General features: G+C 39.6%; 2 protein-coding genes across 9 annotated transcripts in view; one reads left to right on the top strand and one right to left on the bottom strand.

Moving 5' to 3' along the window:
* The first annotated feature begins 778 nt into the window (after positions 1-778).
* Positions 779-3,617, top strand: KLHL34 (kelch like family member 34). Its single transcript, XM_032286111.1, has one exon. It carries the CDS (start codon positions 1,312-1,314, stop codon positions 3,247-3,249), a length of 1,938 nt encoding a protein of 645 aa, XP_032142002.1. The 5' UTR covers positions 779-1,311; the 3' UTR covers positions 3,250-3,617.
* An 886-nt stretch (positions 3,618-4,503) lies between these two features.
* Positions 4,504-23,005, bottom strand: part of CNKSR2 (connector enhancer of kinase suppressor of Ras 2) — a 292,101-nt gene continuing 273,599 nt past the window's right edge. For 4 of the 8 annotated variants that reach the window (XR_004271141.1, XR_004271142.1, XR_004271143.1 and 1 more), the window contains 3 exons: positions 12,329-16,542; positions 9,221-9,417; positions 4,509-6,743 (listed from right to left, as the gene is read on the bottom strand). Coding sequence is in view for 4 of the 8 variants with exons in the window: in XM_032286106.1 (XP_032141997.1) it covers positions 6,528-6,743; positions 9,221-9,417 (413 nt within the window). In the remaining 4 variants the exon portion in view is untranslated. Of the gene's footprint in view, positions 6,744-9,220; positions 9,418-12,328; positions 16,543-23,005 lie in introns of all 8 variants that reach the window. The other 4 variants (XM_032286106.1, XM_032286107.1, XM_032286108.1 and 1 more) reach the window with 1 other exon arrangement.

Here is a 23,005-nt window from a genome sequence, read left to right as displayed (position 1 = left end):
AACAGATGGGATGGGGCAGGGTCCAAGAATAGGAAGGGAGAATTCAGTTGGGGTCGGGGAGGGGGCGTCAGAACTAACGTGAAATAAGCCAGCCTGGGAGACGCGAGCTCTTCAGGAAGGGCTCAGAGTAGGCCCGGCATCTTACAAGGGTGAGTCCAGGTGAGGGACATGTTACCTAGCGCCGCTGGCAAGGAGCCTGGGATTCGCCCAGGCGTGGTTCCCGCCAGCGCCTCCTCAGAGCGCAGCGGCCTACTGGGTGTCAGCGCGCAAAGTCGCATCTTAATCCTCTCTCCCGCTGGATTAATTAGGGCCTCTTCAAAGCAGAAAGTTGAGCCAGGGCTTCTTTCCCAGAAACGGGGGCACCGGGAGGTCGACACTCCTCCTGCCTAGCCGGGAGCCCCTCCGCGAACATTACCGGGCCAGGGGCTGCAGTGAACTCCGGCTCCCGCAACCCCAGCCGGGTTCCTGGGACCCTCTGGTTACACTGGTGGCCAGTAGGGTCACTGGAGTCAAGCCCTTGGCCCGGGCCGCTTCTCCTGCGCCGGTGCCCTCGGTTCGCGGCCAGCATACCGGGCGCCGGGCGGGGCGCGCCCGGGAGGCCGAGGCGGCGCGCTATTCCTGTCTCTGTGAGCTACCGGCATGTTATGTGCGGCGCCCAATCACGCCTCTGACCCTCCGCTCTGACCTGCGCCCTCCCCTCCCTAATCCCCCAGGCTTTGATTTGATCCTCCGCGCGGAACAAGCTCACCCCGCCCCCCACTGCCCCGTAACCAGTTGTCCCCGGCCTTCGCGGGTGCCCGCAGAACCGGTCTTCCTCGTCCACCCCCCAGAGGTCAGAGTCCTCGCCCTGCACTCCCAGGACGCTGTATTTGCGCCGTCGGCGATCCCGCATCCCCGGAGTCCACAGGCAGCTCGGTTCTTCCGAGTGATGGTGTGCGGCCACCGCCGCCCCTGGCCTGCAGGTGTTGGTTCTCCACACTGGGCCGGGGAGGGGACTTTGGGCAATGCGCTGGAAGCCTCGCAGTCGTGGAAACCAAGCCTCACACTCCCCGGAAGCCTCCAAATTCCGCGCCCTCCGTTATCAAGGGCCTTCAGAAACCGTTTCCAGACTGGATCTACTCTGAGAGGGGCACCGGCGATCTGCAGGTCTGGATGAAGGAGCCTGGGCTTTAAACTGAGCAGGCAGAAATGGGCCCCTGCTAGGGGCTTTGTGGCTCACGCGGGGGTCCCGGGAGTGTCTTGCCCCGGGATGCCTCCGGCCCCTCCCAGCAGACCTCAGGTCCCGCCAGGTCGCTTCCCGCCCTGGGCAGAATGAGTTATTTCCTGTCTTACTGCAAAGCTCATGGCGGCACGCTGCTCACCGGCTACCAGGCCCTGCGCGCCGAGGGCTTCCTGTGCGACGTGACACTGGAGACTGAGGGCAGCGAATTCCCGGCGCACAGGTCGCTCCTGGCGTGCTCCAGTGACTACTTCAGGGCCCTGTTCAAGAGCCACACCCAGGAATCCCGGGCGCGAGTGATCCACCTGCACGTGCCATCAGCAGGCGGCCTGCAGCGCCTGCTGGACTTCATCTACACTGCCTGGCTGTCGCTCTCCATGGACACTGTAGAGGAAACTCTGGAGGCCGCCAGCTACCTGCAGGTCACTGAGGCCCTGGGGCTCTGTGGGCGCTACCTGGAGCGCCAGCTGGCTCCAGAGAACTGCTGCTTCGCCGCCAACGTGGCGGCGCGCTTTGGCCTGGCTCACACGCTGGACGCGGCTGAGCGCTGCATCGTGCGCCACTTGCGGGAGCTGCTGGAGCGGGGGGCGGGCCCCGCGGGACTGCTGGAGCTCAACCCTACATCCCTGAGGACTGTACTGGGTGCCCCCGACGTGGCACGGGTGCCAGAGGCCCGGCTGCTGGGCCTGGCGTTGGCTTGGCTGCAGCAGGAGCCCGCAGCTGAGCGCCTGGCGCACTGCACAGAGTTGCTGGAGCGTGTACGCTTTTGCCTAGTTCCGGCTGAGGTACTGCGGCGCGTGTACTCGGGTTCCGGCCTCGTGCTGCCCGCCCGGGTCAAGGGCCTCATCATCCAGGCCCTCAACTACCACACGGCACCCTCCCGCCAACCGCTCATGCAGAGCGAGCAGACCAGCATCCGGAGCCCCCAGACCCGCATCTTGTTGGTGGGGGGACGTAGAGCACGGGAGGTGGTGATTGAGGAGGTCGTGGTCCCTCAGGGGGCAGCTAGGGGCCGAGTCGCTGCCCCAGAGCCTGAAGAGGAAGAAGAGGAAGAGTTGGAGGAGGAGGAGGAGGAGGAGGAGTGGGAGCTCACCCAGAACGTGGTGGCCTTCGATGTGTACAATCACCGCTGGCGCAGCCTTACGCAGCTACCCACACCGCTGCTGGGTCACAGTGTGTGCACCGCGGGCAACTTCCTGTTTGTCCTGGGTGGGGAGAGCCCTTCCGGCAGTGCATCCTCTACCCCGACCGACGGCCCGCGAGTGGTCACGGCCCAAGTGCACCGTTACGACCCTCGCTTCCACGCTTGGACGGAAGTGCCCGCCATGAGGGAAGCGCGGGCCCATTTCTGGTGTGGCGCGGTGGGCGAGAGGATCTTGGCTGTCGGGGGTCTGGGCACGGGCGGTGAAGCACTGGCCTCGGTGGAGATGTACGACCTCCGTCGGGACCGCTGGATGGCGGCTGGGGCACTGCCACGGGCTCTGCACGGTCACGCAGGGGCCATCGGGGACCGCGGTGTTGTGTACATCTCCGGGGGCAAGGCAGGGAGAGGCGAGGGCGGCGGGAGCAGCCTCCGGGACTTATACGTCCTGGGCCCTGATGAGCAGGCTTGGAGCAAGAGGGCGCCCATGGGCACCGCACGTTTCGGGCACCACATGGCAGTGCTGCGCGGCGCAGTGTTTGCTTTTCTGGGGCGATACGAGCCCTTCTCTGAGATCGAGCGCTACGACCCCGGCGCCGACCAGTGGACTCGGTTGCGGCCGCTACCCTACGACCGCTTCTGCTATGGGCTGGCGGTGGTGGAGGAGACAGCGTTGCTGCTGGGCGGCCTCAAGTGGCGGGACTCGCGCCAGGTGCCTACCCGTAACGTAGTGGGCTACGACCTTGACCTGGACCGTTGGGAGGACATTGGCTGTGCGCTGCCCTGGGCCTGGAGCGGCTTGCAGTGCGCAGTGCTGCAGCTGGCTGAGGGTGGGGACGAGGAGAGGGAGGGAGAGCCTGGAGAGGCGCTAGATTTACTGCTGGGCTGAATGGGTCAGTCCAGTTTCCTTCCGCAATGGAAAAGAAAGTCGCGCTTGGCTAGTCTTACAGAGCAACGGATGGGCTTTTTCTAAAAAAGGGACTCTGGGAGCAGAGTGGCTTCTGAAGGTTAACGAGACAGACAAGGCCTTGGGCAAAGAGAAACATTTCTCCTTGAGCTGAGAATGGGAGACAGGAGGGGTCAAATAGAAGGCTATATGAATCAGCTTCAGTGAGCTGGTGAAAGAAAATTTTTAGAAAGGCTCACGCAAGGCTAGAGAACTTTCACAAATAAAATATGACCTTATTTTACCTCTTAAAGTGTTTCCCTAGATGCAAAACAGTGATTATTTCTGTGCCAAAAAAAAGGCCAAAAAATGTACCACAGGAAGTTTATACAAAACTCAGAAAATTGTTGGCTATAAAGACTGTAATTAAGTCCTAGGAGATGGCATTATCTGAATAAATAGTGAAAGGAGAGTGCCTTGGTTAAATACCATGAAATCATTGTAAGGGGAACTATGATTTTATGATCCGGAGCCATGGTTAAAGTTCTGCTTTGATGGTTTGATATAAATATGGAACTGAGAGGAAAAAACTCTGAAGCATGTTTTTTTCTAGAAAGTATCCTTAAATTTTTCTGTCTCCAGTGCCTACCCTAGGCTGCCTTTGCCCTGATTTTAGACAGCTCGCTGGTTTTAAGTCACATCTCATCAACCCTTAGTCATAATAATTAGGCTCCTCTGGTAAAGTCGAATGTCTAATGAAAACAAAACAAAAACTGATTTATACTCTTTTAAATGTTCATTCTGCAGACATACTGTAGATTACATTTGTAAAAAATAATTAATTTTTGGTGGTTACCCCCACTTCCTCTAAAAGAATCACAGAGAAAGGAAAGAGGAATAGGTAGTTTTCAAGTTCGTGTCAGGTAAATGGGAAACCAGCTTGATTTTTCAGGGTCTTATATAAGATACTTGTATATACTGAAGAGATGCCGCTTTTGGCTTGTATCACCAATGAGGCAGCAAAGTTAGAACCCAGAATTGGGGTGGAGGGTGGTGCCTGTGTAATTAGGTCACAAAGAAATGTGGTAAGGACTTTGCATGAATAAAGTAGGTGCTTTATAATGATTCATTAAGAGCTGAATTTATTTGACTTCAGTTTACAGTGCTGCCTCTCTCCTAGATTTGAAACGAATGCAATAAAATGTACAGATATTATATAGTGTTAAAAGGTCTCTTTCATGCTAGGCTAGCCATGAGTCTTGTCAAATTCATTAGTTTAATTTTTACCATGTAAACAACAGAGCTGACTTTACAAAAGTAAAAGCTGCTTAGTAGCAACAGAGCTAGTCTTCCCATCAACAGCTTGCTGTTTACAGGCCACAACCTGGCCACTGTATTCATGACACATCCATCAGGTACATAAATTTTTAAGTGAACATACACATTTGGTCTAGTAAACATCAATAAGTCTAAACACCTGTAACAAGCACATTTCATTTTAGGACAAGAGGTTTTTTGTTTTGTTTTGTTTTTTTACATATACAAAATCCCACAAATTTAATGTGCATCAATATCCATGCAGTAAATAAATGTTTTTACAAATAGAGTTCTTTTTAAATGATAAAAATATTACACTGGACCCAAAATTCCATACAAACATTAATACATGATTTCTCATCCATTTTGACTAAATATAGGATACTGAAAATGTGCTGTAGAAAGGCCACTCTCCTGTACAGTTGTGCAAAGTCTGCAAAACTATAGTGATTCAATGGTGGTTTCAAAAGCAAAGAAAAAGATCCCCGCTGTGGAGTTTTTACTTTCTCCTCTACAGCAAAAATATTCACTGGCATATATCTGAACTCTTAAGGATGAAAGTACATTCACTGAGCTGTACAGGCAACAGTATAAAGCTGATTAGAAGTAGATTTTAGGATATAGAATAGTAAAGGAGGTTCCCTTTCTCCTCCTGAAGAAACAGCAAATTGTGACTTGTACGTTATGCAGCCAGACACTAAAAAGCAGCACAGTCATTTTCATGCTGTGATCACTTTCAAAAACAAGACGCTTATAAATGGAAATATATAAAGAGGACTTTTTCTTAGACTTCATCCACTCTATAGAACATGAAGCTAGGAAAAAACCTGTAAATTGTTTCTCTCATAATTCAATGTGACATCTCTCTGAATGACCATCACCCTCTTGCTCCTTAGTAGGGAAGTACATTTTTATTTTTCAATGTTGTTTTTTATAACACATATCAGCCTGTAACTAAACATATTGTACTTCCCTGCCTGAAGTATAATTACATAAGTTTAATTAGTTTCCAATTTTCCCCTAGTCCACTAAGTGGAAAGTTGATTCATTTCAGTTTATATCTTGTTGTCTTTTAAGAGTTGGAGTTTAAAAAGATGAGTTTGGGCTGAAATTAATTATATATATATATAGCTGTTAGCTGCCTTTCTGGGTGAGTTAAGTCAGTTTTTAAAAATCCCCTCTCAAATTCTTCTGTACACAATCAGCATCTCATCACTACAAAAATAAAGGAAGATTTAAACCAAGAAAATAAAGCAGCTCTATCTTCAATTTTGGTCTTAGTTACAAAAACATCTTACAAAGCTTTGCCCTGATACACCAAGTGTTCTCATAGATTTGGAATAATATTTCCATTAACTAGTTTTCACAAGTTAATAGACTATTAAGACGAATGTTAGATACCTGAACTTTTCTTATGTCGATGCTCTTCTATTTTGCTTAGCTCTTGTATGTGCATCTACATTTCACAAAAATAAAACTACAGCATTAAATGTTGTGCAATGTTTAAGAAAATTCTTAGAACATTTTAATAAATATAAAAAAGGTTTAAATTCTTTCCCACCCACAAGGATGTCTGTACCTCAAAAAATGTGATTTACTTTTGAAGTCTTGTTTATATAAAATTAACTTAAAGGGAGAAAAGATGACCATAGATAGAAAACTGACTTTTGTGGTTTTACTACTTGAAGACCACCTGTATTTAGAATTGTTTGCAAAAGTTAATTTTAAGTCATTAAAGACAGTTGATTTTGCACATGGTAAACATAAGCTGAGCACTGATTGCATATAAAACATACAAATGCTCATTAAAGATAGTGGTATTGTGACCATATATGGTTTGTTTCATATAGTTTGATAACATTAAAGTATAGCTTGTCAAGTGTTCCACACATTGATATAAAAACTACTTTATATACTTGTTCAGAGTACCAGCAGGTACTAGACAGCCTGAAGGCAGAATACACTTAGACATGCGTTTCAATGTATGAATGAGTGTGTGTTAGAGAGGAAGTGATCACATCTACTTCAGAAGAAATACTCAGTGGGTCATTTGAGGTGGTATTTTGACAGATATCCAAGAAAAGGTCGAGGTACATCTGCTTCCATTGTTGGAATTCTTTAGATGTCAAGTCTGGATTGTCTAGGACTTTGTCGATAATGGCTACTTCCCCTTCTCTGGCCTGAAAAGAAAAAGGATTCAACAGTTAAGACTGGGACACAGTTTTATTCAAGTTTAAAATAAAAAGTTAATAGGCAAAATATTTAAGAAGCCCATAAGAAATAGTTTTGGATACTCACACCCAGCTCTTTAGACTCACTTCCTAGTGTACTTTTCTCTATACCTGAGAAATGCCTCCTTTTGGTCACTGTATGGTTTGCTTTTTCTCTTTGCCTGTCCTTTTGCCCTCTCTCCTATGGAAAACTTTTTCATTCTTTAAGATCCAGTTCAAAAGCCTCTCATTTCTTCAAGCTGTCCTTAAACATCTGGAAAGTTTTCTCCCTCATATATGCCCTTTACTACTCCATCACTGCCACTGAGTACATTTGTCATATTGTATCTCTTGAGTTACTTTGGCATGTGTTCTATCTCTCCTGCTGTGTGGAGAGCTTCTTATTCATGCTTCTCCTACTTGAATAAGAATGAGCATGGCCCCCTGTTAACAGAAATACATAATTCTTGCTGTGTGAATGTTATGGCTCTCTTTCTATAGCACTGGGGGCCTGTAATGGAGAATGGGTGCTCTCTCTTCCATGTTGGAAGCTGGGTCTCAGCTGAAGACTAAGCTTCATTTTGGTATAACTCACTAAGTTAAAACTATCACCTGGGGAAGATGAGAATCTCCCAGGTGGAAGGTGGGATGGCGGAGTAGGGGTTAAAACAGTCTGAGCAGCTCAGTCCTACGTTTTAGGGACCGAAGCAAAGCTTAGGGAAGTGTAAAAGATGTTTTGCAGGAAGTAAGGCACACACCTCTGGGCCAGCCAGAGTTGGGAGGCAAAGACAGCAGGATGCTTGTTGGTCTGGCCTCACAGACCAGAATATGGAAGAGGGCTGGGACTGAGGATGTTGTGAATTGCCTGTGGTGAGATTTCAGATGTGCGCTTGGTGAGGGTGCCTGTTAAAATTTCAGGAACTAGACACATCCAGGGTTGCTTGGTCAGCTGTTCTTCCCTAATGAAGGAATTCCTTCCCTATTAATTTTCCATGCCAAAAAGCATAGGGTTCTGCAGTTCATTTGTACCAATGAGGGACATTGTTTTACAGTGACTTTTCATTATCATTCTTGGCCCCAGAGAACTGAGCACAGTGTTCATGTAGCTGGTGATTCATCAATACTTACTGAAATGAACATCGGCAGTAGCCATATATTTTGTGACTGGAAGAAAATACCTTGGGGGACTCTACAGAGCATAAAAGACAGGGGAAGGGGGGCTGTCAGACAGAAGGAGAAAAAGAGGTCTTTAAGATCCATGAATCTAACCTGCTTCAAAATGCCTGCCTGCCTTCTAAACTAGGCAGTTTAGAACCGAATGGGGGAAGTGGAGAGGCTCTATAAAAGGTGGGAGGGTGATGATATCTTTGGAGTAGGATTAGTCACTGGAACAATTCTTATGACTATTATAGCACTCTCCAAAATCCTGCTCTTCCTAAAAGTCCGTTAAATTGTCCCTTGGATTTGCAGTAGTATTTGCATGACTACCAATTAAAAGCCAATGGACTCTGAAAACTTCGCTGCTTGCTATCTGAATTTTTTTTCAGATCATTTTCTAGTTTGTCTATCTCTTTGGTACTCACCTATATTTCAAAATTACAAAACCTCAGCAGCATGCTATGGATCTGAAATATTTCCCAAAGGAGCCCTTTGACCTTTTGTTTCCTGAAATTACTACAGCACATATGATGTATGATAGTTATTTTCTGTTTTTGTATTTTAAAGGCACAGGGCCTGCTCGGATGGCTTGTGCGATTGGGCCTTCTCTTCAACCTCCCTCACACACAGTGAGCAGGGCTCACTTGTCTGCCTCCCTCTCCAACTTCCTGCCTCTCTGCTCTCCTGTCCTCACCACCTCCTCCCCAACTTGGGGGTAGATGATAAGGAGACTAGAGACAATGTAAGCACTTACAGAAATGTATAATAGGAAGGTAACATGTAAGTTGGGAACTGATAATGTAAACAGAAGAATGATAAAATTTCCACATAGAGCACAAATCACCCCAAATGCACTGTAGTTCATGGAGGAAACAACCACGGAATACCTCAAACTCTTTTAGTACCCACTGTTGCATTCTGCATGCATGCTGTGTTCTTTCAGTAATGCTAATAATTACACTACATGGTATTTTTATGTTAGAAAATCTATAGACTGAGGAATAACACCAGCCCTTCATTTTTGGAAAACAATTTTAATCACATCCTGTTTTCTCCTAGAACTGAGTAACATAACATTTAGTCAGTGCTTTGAGACCTTAATGAAAAGTTAAGATGATCTCCTCTTTACCAATATACTTATTATGACATAGAAACAGCTCAGACTCAGGTTCCTACTGTTTAACTCTTCCTCTCCCCAGACCACAGTTTGTATTTCTTAACTTACAGTATCTGATAATCCATTTTAAGAATGAATCTCTTCAAAGAAATTTGTCCATTTCTTGTCTTACCTTTAAAGTGCTTTTGAGAATTCTCAGCCTGTGTAGTTTTTCATTCATTACAGGATCATTACATCTTTTTATAAATGATAGCTTGTATTCCATCTTGGTTGAAATACGATGTTCTCCTAGTGGTGACAGACTGGCTTGCTCCAGTGCCCTGTATAAATCTTGCAATGAGTCTCCTAACTTTTCTTCTCTACTTTCACCTGCAATGTCCAAAAAAAAAAAAGAGACAGAGAAATGAATTCATTGTAATAAAGTTATTTGACACCCCCAAAATTTATTTAAAAATCAAAACTATCGAAAAACAGTATAATGAATGTGAAAACACTATTATATTAAAAAACAACAACAAAAACACACAGCTGCTAGTTACATTGTGTAACATTAGCTACAGGCAGCTAATTGTTTTAGAATGATCAAATAGGATTCTTTGATTAACCAAATATTCTCTTGATAGCAAATCACCATACATATCTTGAGTCCAGCAAGTTCAAAGAATTAGAATACAAAAGGCACACAACATGGAAACAATCCTGCACATTATATTTTAAAACATTAATGAATATCCCTTATCATTATGCTAAGCATTGAAATCCTGATTAATAGAGCTCACCTGGTTTAGCAATACTGAATGAACTGATTTTTACATTTTTCCAGACCTCATAAGAATGGCATTCAATAGAGTATATTTGATTATAAAAATCTTCCAGTTGTGCCACAGAGGATTATTAGGTTTCATGTGACTACCATAGTAATGCCTTGTACATTGTAAATATAGTAATTGATCATAAATTACCTATATTTTAAGATGAAATTTAAAATGAAATATGGGAATATGTTTACATGCAAATATAGAGGGAAAATCTGGCATGTGTTAAGAGAAGCTACTTAGTATTTGTAAGACCTGAGGAGAAAATCCTCCAGTTAAATATTTTTGAGAAAAAAATGAGAGCTGGCTCAATAAGGATCTTAGACATAGCTGAACAAATAAAACTCCCATCTTGTTTTTTAATTGCCTGAACACTAATGTCATGTCCTTCTCAAGGAGACATATTTAAGTAATTATATTGGCCCAAAGAGTGAATCTGAAATGTTGTTCATTTCCACCACAGTCCATGCGAATATTTTAGGCTTTCTGACATAGTTTCAAAAAAAGATTCCCTAATTGGTACTGATACCATTTAACATTTAGATGTGCCAGACAGCAGGGTAAATGCTTAATCTTTATCATCTCATTTAATCCTCACAACAATACTAAGAGCAGATCTATTTGATCTTCATCTACAGCAGGGCAGTATCTTGTTCAAAGTCATACTCAGAAAGTGGTGGAGCTAGACTTACATGTGGGCAGTCTGACCCCAGAACCCACGATTTTAACAAGAATTCTATACTGCCAATTCTTTTCAGTTATCATTTGAAATGTGTATTTAGCGGTAGATGCCAAAGAATGTGAGACTTCCTTAAAATGCAGCATGCAAAAAAATTTTAAAAATGACTGTATCTAAAACTGTCAACAAAGCCCAAAATGTACCTTAACCTAAAAAGATCATTTTTAGGATTAAAAATTAGCTTTATTTACATTACACATTCAACTTTTGGCTCTGCTACTGAAGTTACAAACTAATGATAGGTATAGTCATCGAGTCCTTCTATTAGAAAGTTTCTTTTTTTCATGAGCACATGCTATCACTAAGTCCTCTGTGATGAATTTTAAATTCTTAACCATATATCTAAGTTAGAACTGTGATCTAAAAATACAAAAATCTTTTTAAATAACAACTTTTAAATTCTCTGTTGGCCCATCACTGAATATATTCAATACCTAGAGGATTTTGTGGGATGGGGGATGGAAGACTGTAAAAAGGAGAAACTTCTTTGTGGGTTATGAACAAAATGGAAGCAAGATAGGGAATCTTAACTGAGAATGATTTGGAACAAGGAAGGCACAAAATCATACAACCATTTAGAATAACTAAATGGAGTTGTAAAAACAAGGACACATTTAAACAGTATAAGTCTATTTCATAAAATCATAGACCAGTAAAGAACCCCGAGGAATTATATAATAGTTATCACATTCTTTTTTTCCTCAAGGCAATACTGCATCTAAAGCCAGATGTAATTTCATAGAGCAGAGGGTGGGGTAGAAAATGGGAGGCCTAACAGATGTGAATTATAGTAGTTAAGGTATCAGGTGGCCTAATGTATTATTAGTTTTTTTGGTTCTCAAAAGAAGGTGAAGGAAAAAGGGATTCGGATTTTAGTTTTAGGATTTAAGGGAGGCAGAAGTATTTTTATATAGTGAATTTTTATTTTAAAAGAGCCTTCCTCCATATTACCTAACATTGTAGAAGGGTGTATATATTTTGTTTAAAAAAACATTTTGACCCAGTTTTCTGTCAGTTCTTAAAGTTTGTGAAATACTGGGGCAGAAGACTGATTTTACAGAATTTCAATGTAGTTCTACTTTAAGAAGAATGAGTGAAAATTCAATATATAAAGCGACATACATAGGTATTAAACAATAAAAACTGAAAGTTTTCCCCCCTTCTTGCTCTTATGGGGGAGAAAAGCATTCAATCAAAAGACAACATAATTCTACAAAGAATCTGGTTTGACAGCTGTAAAAAGAATTGAGTATGGATTTATCTCTGGGCAGCACATTTGAACAAGCAATCACAATGAGACAGAACACTGTAACATTTCCAAGTATAGTAATGGGATAGTGTGGCTCCTATCAGAGATAAGTAAGCCACTCCCTCCCCCCATCCCCTACACGTCATTCACATACACTACACAAGACAGAGTAGTGGGATGAATAAGGACAAGGGACTGAGATGCCAGGCTACCACGAAATGCCACCAATTACTTAACATTTTAAGACTAGACAAAGAGTCTTTTTATTTTCAAAGCAGGAGGGGTTGGTAGGGGCAGAGTCACACTATAAATCTGATTCAGTGTGCTCAACAGTCAAAACAACACAGAACTCAACATTCAAGACAAAAACAGACCTTTATTTTCTTTTATAATTTTCAATTGGTTTCCTTGATTTTTCTCAGATGAATAAAATTAAGTCAATTGGGACTACTGTTGCAACTGAAAATATGAAAGCACCTTTATTTTCTTCTTTTTTTGCCCTCTTCTTCATCTGCTTCTCACTTCTCTTCAGGCTTCTCTCTTTTTTCAACCCTTGCTTTTTCTTCTTTTAGAAGAGGCTTGCTTTGGAAGAGGAGGCAAGCACTTGGTGATGTCTGCTTCCTTATTGACTTTCTTTCAATGTGCCAGTACAGCCATTGGAACACTGGCTGAAAACCAGCTCTTTTGCAATTTGAATGAATGTTTTCTGAAAGTTGGCAAAGTGTAGAGACCACATTCAAATCTCAGGACATATATAGGAACCTTCTGTGATTCCTAATGAGGAACTGTATCACTGCTATAATGAAATTTTAATCTGTATCTAATTTATTCAGGAAATCTGGACCTATGCAGAAATAAACTTCCCCCAAATTATATTTAGGTTTACAACATGTAAATTAGTCCTGTGTCAGATTAGATACTTTTAAATTCCGATTTTATTGAAGCAAATAGTGCATATAAAATTTTCTTTCCTACATAAAATTTCATTGACTGATGGATTGAGGATCATAATTAAGTTATTGATGAATTAACTTGTATTCTGTGCCAAGGGAGTATCATTTATGGCTGTGTCATACTTGACGGGGTGAAAGACGATCCTCTTTATTGTCCTTTTTATTCTGCTCAATTATGAAATATTGTGAATCTAGGGATGTAGTGAGCATCATTGCCTTTTTTTCAGGTTGCCTATGACCTCTAGGTAGTAAGTGACAAATGAAAGCTCAAAGAAAAGAATAGCTAATGAAAAATATCAGTTTGATGGACTCTCTTGCAAATATCTTATTAGAAGATAATAATGCATTTCTCAAATGCCAAAAAGTCTTTGGTTGATGTATTTCTTACATTCAGGCTCAGTGGTTTCCAAGCTTTTTCTGATTGCACACTCTTAGCTAAAACACTTCTGTTTTATAGAACAGAAACTTATATATATGTGTTACTCTATAGTAATAGATAGATGTTATAAAACATACACAGAAAGAAATTCAAAAGGATGAGAGATGAAACCCAAGGAAAAATTCCAATGTTTTTTCTTCCTGTACCTTAAAGGACCCTTGTGTGCCCTACTTCAGAGACTTAGACTGTGACTTTTCCATGAGTGGAATTTGTCCCACTCATTTGCATTTCCCATTCTTCTACCTGGCACAGTGCCTCATGCAACCCAACACATTCAAACAGAGTGATGGTTTTCTTTAATTTATACAAGAACTACTCCAAAGAGTGTTCCCTAACAGGTGACTGTGTAATTATTAGGACAGTCTATTGCATAATATTGTTCATGAAACTTGGCAACCTAAAATTTTACTCTATTATTCTCCCCATTTCCCGAAACATCCCTGCAATGACAATGTTGAAGGAGCATAAAAAATGAAAACAAAACAAATAAGTAAACTGATTGGGCTCTTGAAGAATGAAACCAATGATGGATAATGAGTTCTGGTACATATTTTGGAAGGGATCTGTGATCTTGTAAAATTGGATAATGATGTCCTTGTGGAAACAGTTGTTCCTTCTGCAATACAGCTGTGTAATGAGCCCAGAAGGTTGGGAAAGATTAAATCACGAATGGGAGAGGAGGCTGGACATAGTCAGATTTGAGAGACATTCATTCTTGTATGGTGGCAGAGCGCTTTAAGGCATCCAGGCTAATGATATCAAGTATGTGAAACACTATTCTTGTCACAGAAGGCAATTAACATTTGCATTGAGAACACCCGAATATTTTCTATGAATATGAATTTACTAGCATGCCACAATGAATAACTTATTTATATGTAAGGTGACAAACTTTTAATGGACTTAATGTCTTTGCAGGTTTTATGACAAAGATGATTAAGTATTCAGGGGTTTATACTATAATTTGAATGTTTGTAATTAAATACTAGCTCTCTTAGTGCTTTTATATAAATCAATTATAAACCTGGGGTTGGGGAGGGTAGTTTGTTATATCAGAAAAAAGCGTAAGATTTTAAAAGCTGGCTTTTAGTCCTCCCTTTGTAATCAACTACTTGTTTCATATTTACACAAACATTACTATTGGGCAATAATTTCTCTGCTGAAAGAAAGCTATTTTAGTGAGAAAAAACCCTTTCTCTTAAAAGGCCAGTTTGAGTGACTTCACCAACATTTGCTAAGTGTATTTTTAAAGAACATGTAAAGCCCATCCTTGTAAGAATGGTAATGTGCTTCACTGAAATCAAGTACTTGTGTCTGTCAATTTCTTCCTTACAACACTAAATCTTGCTCTATAAAGATGTGACAAAAGAAATATAGCTAAAGTTTATTCTATATGTATCTAAACATATAATTTCTGCAAAATTATGTGGTTTAATGATAAAAATACATCACAGTGGTTGAATTTTCAGGGCATTACAGTAGTTTTTATGACAAGTAGTCCAGATGGCAAAATCTTGGTGTTCTTAGCATTGATTTATTGCCCCAAAGAAGGGAAGGTTCTTTGAAGGACAATCAAAAATATAAATGAGAGAGTTTAGGCTTACCTGTAGAATTTAGAAAATTTAACCACTAGGAATATGGAAGTAAAAGTGCTTGGCTCTCAGACAGGAACTCATAAAGGAGATAGTTTAAAACTAAAGCTAAGAGATGATTGTATTTGAAAATTAATGTGGAGTCACTATATTCCTTAATGAGAAAAAAAATTCTTCAGATCACAAAATTTTACTATGACTTAAACAGGGAGAATGACCCAACACAATCCCATAAATATTAAATGCCAATAAAATGTTTTTTGATATATTTCTATATACCAGAACTATTTTATATATATATAAATATATATATATATGTATGTATTTTTAAAAAACACATTAAAATGGTTAGAGCACAGAGGCAATTGTAAGGCAGATCAATGTGATTTTATTCACAGACACAAATTCCATTTGTGAGAAAGAAGCATTGATTACTTCTTTTTAGAAAGATATTTACTATCAAGCATACTTAGCAAATTATTTAGCTATCTGAAACGATCTGATACCAATTGGTCATATTTTTATTTTTAAGTAATTTATATTTTTACAGGTATTCACATTATGCAATACCACACACTGCGGTGACAGGAAGAAAAAAACATTTCAAAATACAGTGTTAAATTAACTGTTCATTGCACAGTATGAAATATCCATTAATTAGCATTAAAATTATTACAGTGTATCTTATCCAACTAAAAAAAATTTCACATCCACTACAGAAGAAAAATAAGCAATTCTGATTGAGTCATAGGGGACTACCCAATTACATAGTATTAAATAATATCTGAAGCTAGTTTGAAAGACATCCAGACAAAATACTTTTTCAAAAATGAAACCCACAGCCTATAGATTCAAAATATTTTACAGAAAAGAATAGCTCATGCCTGCCCTAAGAGGCAACACCACTTGTGTACAAGTGCCAAGAAATAAGGAGAAAGTTAGGATTTTAGCTGAGGATTCTATAATAAAGCCTGGCATGAGAAATTTTCTTCATTAATGTCACCGAAAGCAGTCTCTGTGTTGTACCTGAATACACTTTATAATAGAATAAACATATTAAGTTTCAGAGCACATTGTGTATACCTTGCCTTAATAGATTACACTTAATTTAGTACAATACAGCACGTCAAGTTTTAAAAATGCAAAATACACTTAATACATAATTTGCTTTCTCTGCTTTGCCTTAAAAGAGGCCACCAAAGAGTTCATTAAACAGCCAGGATTTTCTAGTTATTGAAGCTGATCCCTCTCTTTTCCTGGTGTCAGGAGAACACAACTGAGGTGTCACCACACAGAGCCCTTTCCCAGTTAAGACCCTTTCCCCTTCTGTTCTCCCATAGAAACCGCAGTTTTCTGTTACTGTGCTCCATCTTGATTGGCTTTGATCTTATGCTAGTCCCAATGTAGAAAGCTCGCATTCTTCTTAAGAGTGGCCTGCCCCTCTTATATCCCTTTGGGAGGCCCCCAATCCAAAACACTTGATGATCTAAGCTTTTTACAAGTCTGTTTTCTGTTATAAACAGCAAGGACGAGGCCATTTTAGTTGCTTGCAAGAGGTTGATGTTGAGTCTGCGACGTGCCGACTCTCTCCGATCTAAATTCTCTAAACATTAGCTTATCAATCTGTGAGTCCAATGGGTTGAGTGCCAACAGAAGTGGATCCGATTTGGCATGGAGAGGTTCTACCAACTCTCGCAGTGTATTAGCCTAATATGATAAAGCAGTGATACAATATGATGAAAGACCTGCGAGTGCCATTATTTCCAAAGCATATTAGTATTTGTATTAGAAATACCATCATGCAATACCCATGAAGAGAAAGTAGAAAAATATGGCTAGAATTGCATATGGTTTTAATACAATGTCTTTCTGTTGGCATGCACGTCTACCTGGCCATAAATGGGATACCTTTTGCCTTAAGCTTGGTTGTCTGGAAATGTTAATCTCCCAAATACACATAATAACACACAGTGAAGAAAAACCTTTTCCCACCACTATACTTGTATATGTACATCTATAGTTTTAATCAGAAAAGTTTATGTTAAAAATATTCTCCATACACATATAAAATGACCATTTCTTTTGAGAAAATTAAAATGTATTTCTATACAAGATCTTTCCTCAATTTCATCCAATCAAGAAGCATGAAGCAAACTTTTCTAGTTTTCTGACCAGAAGGGTATTCGAGTAAACTGATATATATACTACAATGTCCTAATCGGTGAGACGGTGGAATAGCCTAGCTAGTATTGCTCCAATGAGGAGGCCGCATGCTTAACAATATAAAATGCCAAGAAATGAAAAGCCGAAACAGAGTGAATATGATGAAAGGGTGGCTTTACACCTGAGCATAAGCCACATGCTAAGGTTAAGAAACTGGAAGAGATGGATATATCTGAATGACCTGAGAAACTAAGAACAATTTGGATAAAATAAACTGTACTCCCATTTAGGTCACTTTATTTTGGATCTTAAGGAATCCAATAAATATTGTCAGCAGAAACAAACTAGCAACATTTGAAATCTCTAGCCTAGTGCAGATTTTTATCTGTAACATCCTGTAGTATTTTTTGAGTTATATTGAGAAAAGGAACAAATTGGGAGAGAGAATAGAGAAAGCATGTTGTTCATTATGTCCTCCCTTAGAAAATGGGGAGGGACACATCTTGCCTGTAACGCTGATATACAGAAAACAAGATATAGCATAGCTCAGAAACCAGCAGAACTAATTTTTGTCTGTAATATTATACTCTTTCTGTAGAAATGGGGGTGGGAACTGAATAATCTTCATATATAGGTCAAGTAAAACAAACCTCAGTTTGTAGAATACTGTAATACTGGAATGCTAGCTTTAGTGTCTACCACTTCGTTTCACAAGGTCATGAAATTTCAAACAGCAAAATCAGAAGAAATCCAACCTTGGGCACAAGGTCATTTCTAAGTTTAAACTGTTCTTAATTTATCCACGCAATTCAAACATTTTGCAGTTATTTTGAACACATCCTTTGTTTCCACATAGAGATAAGGTTACACGAACCTTTTAATTTCTAGTACACATTCCCTAATACCCATTTAACCCATACGAAACTGAACTAGAGCCCTGGTAATCAATTCACAATTGCTGAATTCTACTGCAAGAGATTGGAAACATCTCCTCAGTTTAGCTGCTACATGATGGCGGAGGGAGGACTATTTCAAAATGGCTACAACTAGTTACCAGTTAGTGTATGTTAGCATAAGAGAACATAACTCCCTAGAGCAGGGTGGGGGTGGAGGTACTTGTTAAACACGGATTTCTGGGCCCTACACCTCATCTATTGAATCAGAATTTCTGGGTATGGACTCAGGAATCTGCATTTTGAACAAGAAATCCTGGTGATTCTTATGTCCACTGCAGTTTTAGACTTCTTGTTATAGGTCAATCGCATTGGCTAGGGCTGGTTGGACCAACACCAGTTTTTGTACTGCATATACAAGTAGTTTCTAAGTCAGAAGCCCTAAGGTTGGGGACTTCACAGAGCATTTTATTTTTAATCCCATCACCAGTCTGACATTGTATCGTACAGCTTAAACAATTTCAAGATTTTTGCTGAGGAATCTGATGGAAATATCTTGGTCTGCTGAGATTATGGCAAAATGCAAGAGGCCTTGGTAAACTTTAAATAAAATTTTTAAAGCTATACTTTTTATGTCGTGTTAAATATTGCCTATTTATTTTTGAGGCAAACAAACAACTACAAAGGCACTCCTACACTCAATTCCACTATATGTCTTGGCATGTGCATTATGAATCTTAAGTATAAATGCACTGGTGAGCAGGTGGGTCAGAAACAAGTGCAGGAAGAGCTGCTAGTATATGGCTAATCTAGATGAACTCTCTAAAACACAAAAGCCTACTTCATGATATTGCCCTTCTATCTTGGACTTCTGTGAATCTCATGTTTATGTGTCTTTAACTTTTTGCAAGTCTTGCTCTGATTCTCAACACTCTTTCCTTTTCTCTCCCTTTATGTTTTCACTGGGCTTTCTCTTTTTTTCTTTGTGTTCAATCCCTGATTACCACCCTTCTCCTTTGTGGTGGACAACTTCATTTATCCTGACACAAATAGTCAAAATAGTCAAACCAGTTAAAATTATTATGCAGACTAATTTTTTTTCTAAAAGAACAAATGGAAATTGTATGTTTTTTAGGAAAAGACATGCTGGGCACAGTGGCTCATGCCTGTAATCCCAGCACTTTGGGAGGCCAAGCTGGGAGGATCACTTGAGGCCAGGAGTTTGAGACCAGCCTGGGCAACATAGAGAGATCCCATCTCTATGAAAAAAATAAAAGGCAGAAAAAACATAAATTATAGAACTCTTGATTATTTTGTTTTCTTTTGGCTAATATTCTACCTATAAAAATATTTCCTACTCCTGATGTTAAAATGAACTTCACTGTTTACCAAGAATTTAGCCAATTACATTTTGAAATTACAGCAACATATCTATGATACCACAAAGAAAATCAGTAATGCTTCTGTTTGGCATATTATTTAACAAATATTTACTAAGCTTCTACTCATCACTGAAACCTCCAATTGTGAGGCCACCAGCTTAGGTTAAGAAGAAACAGATCTTGTTTCCCTGTTACTATACTCCTGGAGATCTGAATGATGAACCCAGATGTAATGCCATTTTGAATCATGTGTAGAATGACTTATTCCAGTGAGATTCCATTTCCATGCAAGTTCCTTAAGACACAGATTGAATAGGAAATCTTGAGGAAGATGTTTCTTTTCCTTTTTGCTTTATGAATTTAAAGCAAAATTGCCCCAAATAAAACTTGACCACCCAAATAATAAGCATAAACAGAAATTTTGGAAACAAAAGTTTTAGAAATGTAATCTGGCTTCTATTAGTGACCTGCTAAATATAGCTGATGATACTTCAATCAAATGCCCAAGGATTAGATTATTGAGGGGATAAGGATAGAGGCACAAATATCTGCAAGAAAATGATTAAGGGTGAATACAAAACAGGCAAAAAGAAATATTTTGTTTAATGGATGAAAGAGAAGAAAATATTTTAAAATGGAAGAAAGTATTTAAGCCAGATGAGCACTTACAAAGATTCCTACTTCTGTCTGAGTTCTAAGACAGAACTCAGTTCCATTTTACTCAGTTCCCATAATCAGCATGCTTGAGGGCAAATTTAAGTGTAAAGCCAAAGACTACTTGTCTTAAGCTATTTGCAGATCATAAAGGTCACCAATAGCAGATATTCAAGTCTATCAGTAACACAATTCTACTCCTGGAAGACTAGAATTGTTCTGTGCTTATTTTGAAAAATCTTATTTACTTACCATAGTTATCTGGAGCCTCTCCTTCTTCTAAATGTATATGTTTAGATTTAAGTTTCTTTTTCAAAAACAAGGATATCTAACACCATGAAATGACAGTGATAATTACTTTTCTCTATGTAAGTATTGGAGAGAGTGGGCTCATACCTTGGTTCAGAATGTTCAGACCAAAACAGAGGCTTGTCAATTGTGGTTGGAGTATTATCTGTCCAAATTTTGAGGGCCTATTTTCTCATAAAAGGTTGACTTCAAAAAGACAGGATATTAGATTAAAAATTTTATCTGCTTAGTTTTTAATACCACAGGGAGAAGGAGTTGGAAAATATTTTTAGTTTATGAATGTGGAGCAAAATTTTCATGATATTCTTTTTTAAGATAAAGCGATAAATACTGAAAGGTAATACAGTTTGTGCTTATACTTACAGCACTATAGAATTCTTTAATTTGCAATTCCAGGTAAAATAAAATATTTGATGAACCTAAGCCATAGGCAAAACAGATAAGAAAATACTGTTTCCAGATAATTTGAGCATTCCTCTAAATTCCCAAACCACAATTCCATCCTGTATGTATAAATCACAAGATATGGAATATTTCCTGATGACAGTAGTATTTCATCTTAATGTACATACTGTTATATTATCACCTTAGAGTGCATTTGTGACTTAATTACTTATTCATGAGTCTATCACACATGCTGACTTTTAAAAATCTGCACTAAAAACTACTATCTGAAATTAAGGCAGATCTAAAGTACCCTTTAAATGAAGTTTATATATTAGAAACAACTGAAGACATCTTTCACATTTAATAGTCACAGAAGTACTTAATATGTTATTTAAATTTACAACCAGTTTATTTTCAATGAAGTGTCTACAGATATTTCAGAAAAATGTACTAAGGAATTTTGACACATGATATTGTCATTGCAAATGTCACCATTCAGATTTTAAAATGGAAAATGGGAATAATTTTTATAGACATATTGTTCAGTAAGGGTTTAATAGGTGCCTATGGATGTATATATATACTATATCAAATGTTAGGAATAAATATACAAAGATGACAGCCTCGTCTCAAAAAGATTATGATATAGTTGTATTCCTCTTTCCCACTTCTATCTTAAAATTTTATAGTTAAGACTTATCTATTGGCCAGGTGTGGTGGCTCATGCCTGTAATCCTAGCACTTTGGGAGGCCGAGACAGGTGGATCACGAGGTCAGGAGTTCAAGACCAACCTGACCAACATGGTGAAACCCCATCTCTACTAAAAAAATAGCTGGGCATGGTGGCGCATGCCTGTAATCCCAGCTACTCAGGAGGCTGAGGCAGGTGAATTGCCTAAACCTGGGAGGCGGAGGTTGCAGTGAGCCAAGATCGTGCCACTGCACTCCAGCCTGGGCGACAGAGTTGTCTCAAAACCGCCCCCCCCCGCCACACACACAACAAAACAGGAATTATCTACTTTATTTAACTTAATATTTGACTTCTCCATCCTAATCCACCCATATTTAAAAATATTTCAGTAGATAATGTTATTTTGAGGTTATTAATAAAATAATGTTGAACTCCAATGAGATAACTTTAGTAAAAATAATCATTCCTTGGTAAGGTTTTCTTTTAGCAATGTAGGTGGACAGCAAGCTATTGGCAGATTGGGTTGCTTTTGAAATCCATTTTATGATGAATAATGACTTAATTTAAAATAATTGCCTTAAAGTTCTCAGTTCCAGTTGAAATAGCTATAGAGATAACATATCTGAAGTCTGAGAAATGAACCCCCTACAGAAAACAGTAGACTTTTTTTTAAAGCCCCAAATATTTAGAGGTGAACAGTGCAGGTTTTAAATTGTGGATTTTCTACCACGACCTTGTATGTTTGTATTAAAAGAATATAATTAGATCATATTTAGCCTGAATGATAATCAATGTGAAGTAGCTCAGTGATGAGAACTGCCAATCTGGTGAACAAGTGAATCATTCAACACTTCATTTGTGACTATAGCTGGTCTGCCAAAATGAAAAGGCAAACTGAGATCAACCCTATCAACATAGTTTTCTAGTCTATTTCCTTTAATAGTTTCTTTTTGGTCCTTCAAACCCTATTAGGACATTCTCTTTCCTACATATTAAGTACTCTGAAAAGTAGTTCCAACCTTATATGAGCCTTGGTTCACTTATGTGACTGGGTGGTAAGAATGTCTTCAGAATACTGATTATATGTCTATGACCCACGCTATTTAATTTGTCCATCACACTCGACTTGAATTTTCCAAATTGGATATTCTGGTGGAATAACAGGTAAGGGTATGCGTAACTGGGGAGCTGGGGTTATGGAGATACATTTGGTATGTTCACTTCATCAGAACCCAGATACATTTAGTATGTTCACTTCATCAGAACCCACTCAAAGTAAGCAAAGGACTTTGCCCTTATGTACTTCTGCCATGATGCTGATCAGCTAACTTGATCTGTGGTGAGTAAATTTTAACGCTATGCAAATTATGCTTTTACTGCTCAGCTTCTTTAGGAAGCAACCAATGGCACAGCTTCCTAAGTTTTGAAAATTTGATCTAAAATAAATGTATATATATGTATATATATTCATATTCTAAAATACATGAATATATAGCTATATAAATAACAGTAACACAGATCTTTGTGAACTTTCGTCCTATAGGTCTAGTCCATTCTATTCTTACTCTTATACTAAATTCATATTCTATCCTTAAAGTACTGCCATCTTGATTTTGGTAGGAATATTATTTTTATTAGAAGAATATCTTCAGTATTAGCTCCAATATCATATCATTCATCATGATTAAATT

The sequence above is a fragment of the Sapajus apella genome, unplaced genomic scaffold (assembly GCF_009761245.1).
Source record: "Sapajus apella isolate SASKATOON/1434 unplaced genomic scaffold, GSC_monkey_1.0 scaffold17, whole genome shotgun sequence".
NCBI classification, from domain to species: Eukaryota; Metazoa; Chordata; class Mammalia; order Primates; family Cebidae; genus Sapajus; species Sapajus apella.
This window is presented reverse-complemented; position numbering and strand designations above follow the sequence as displayed.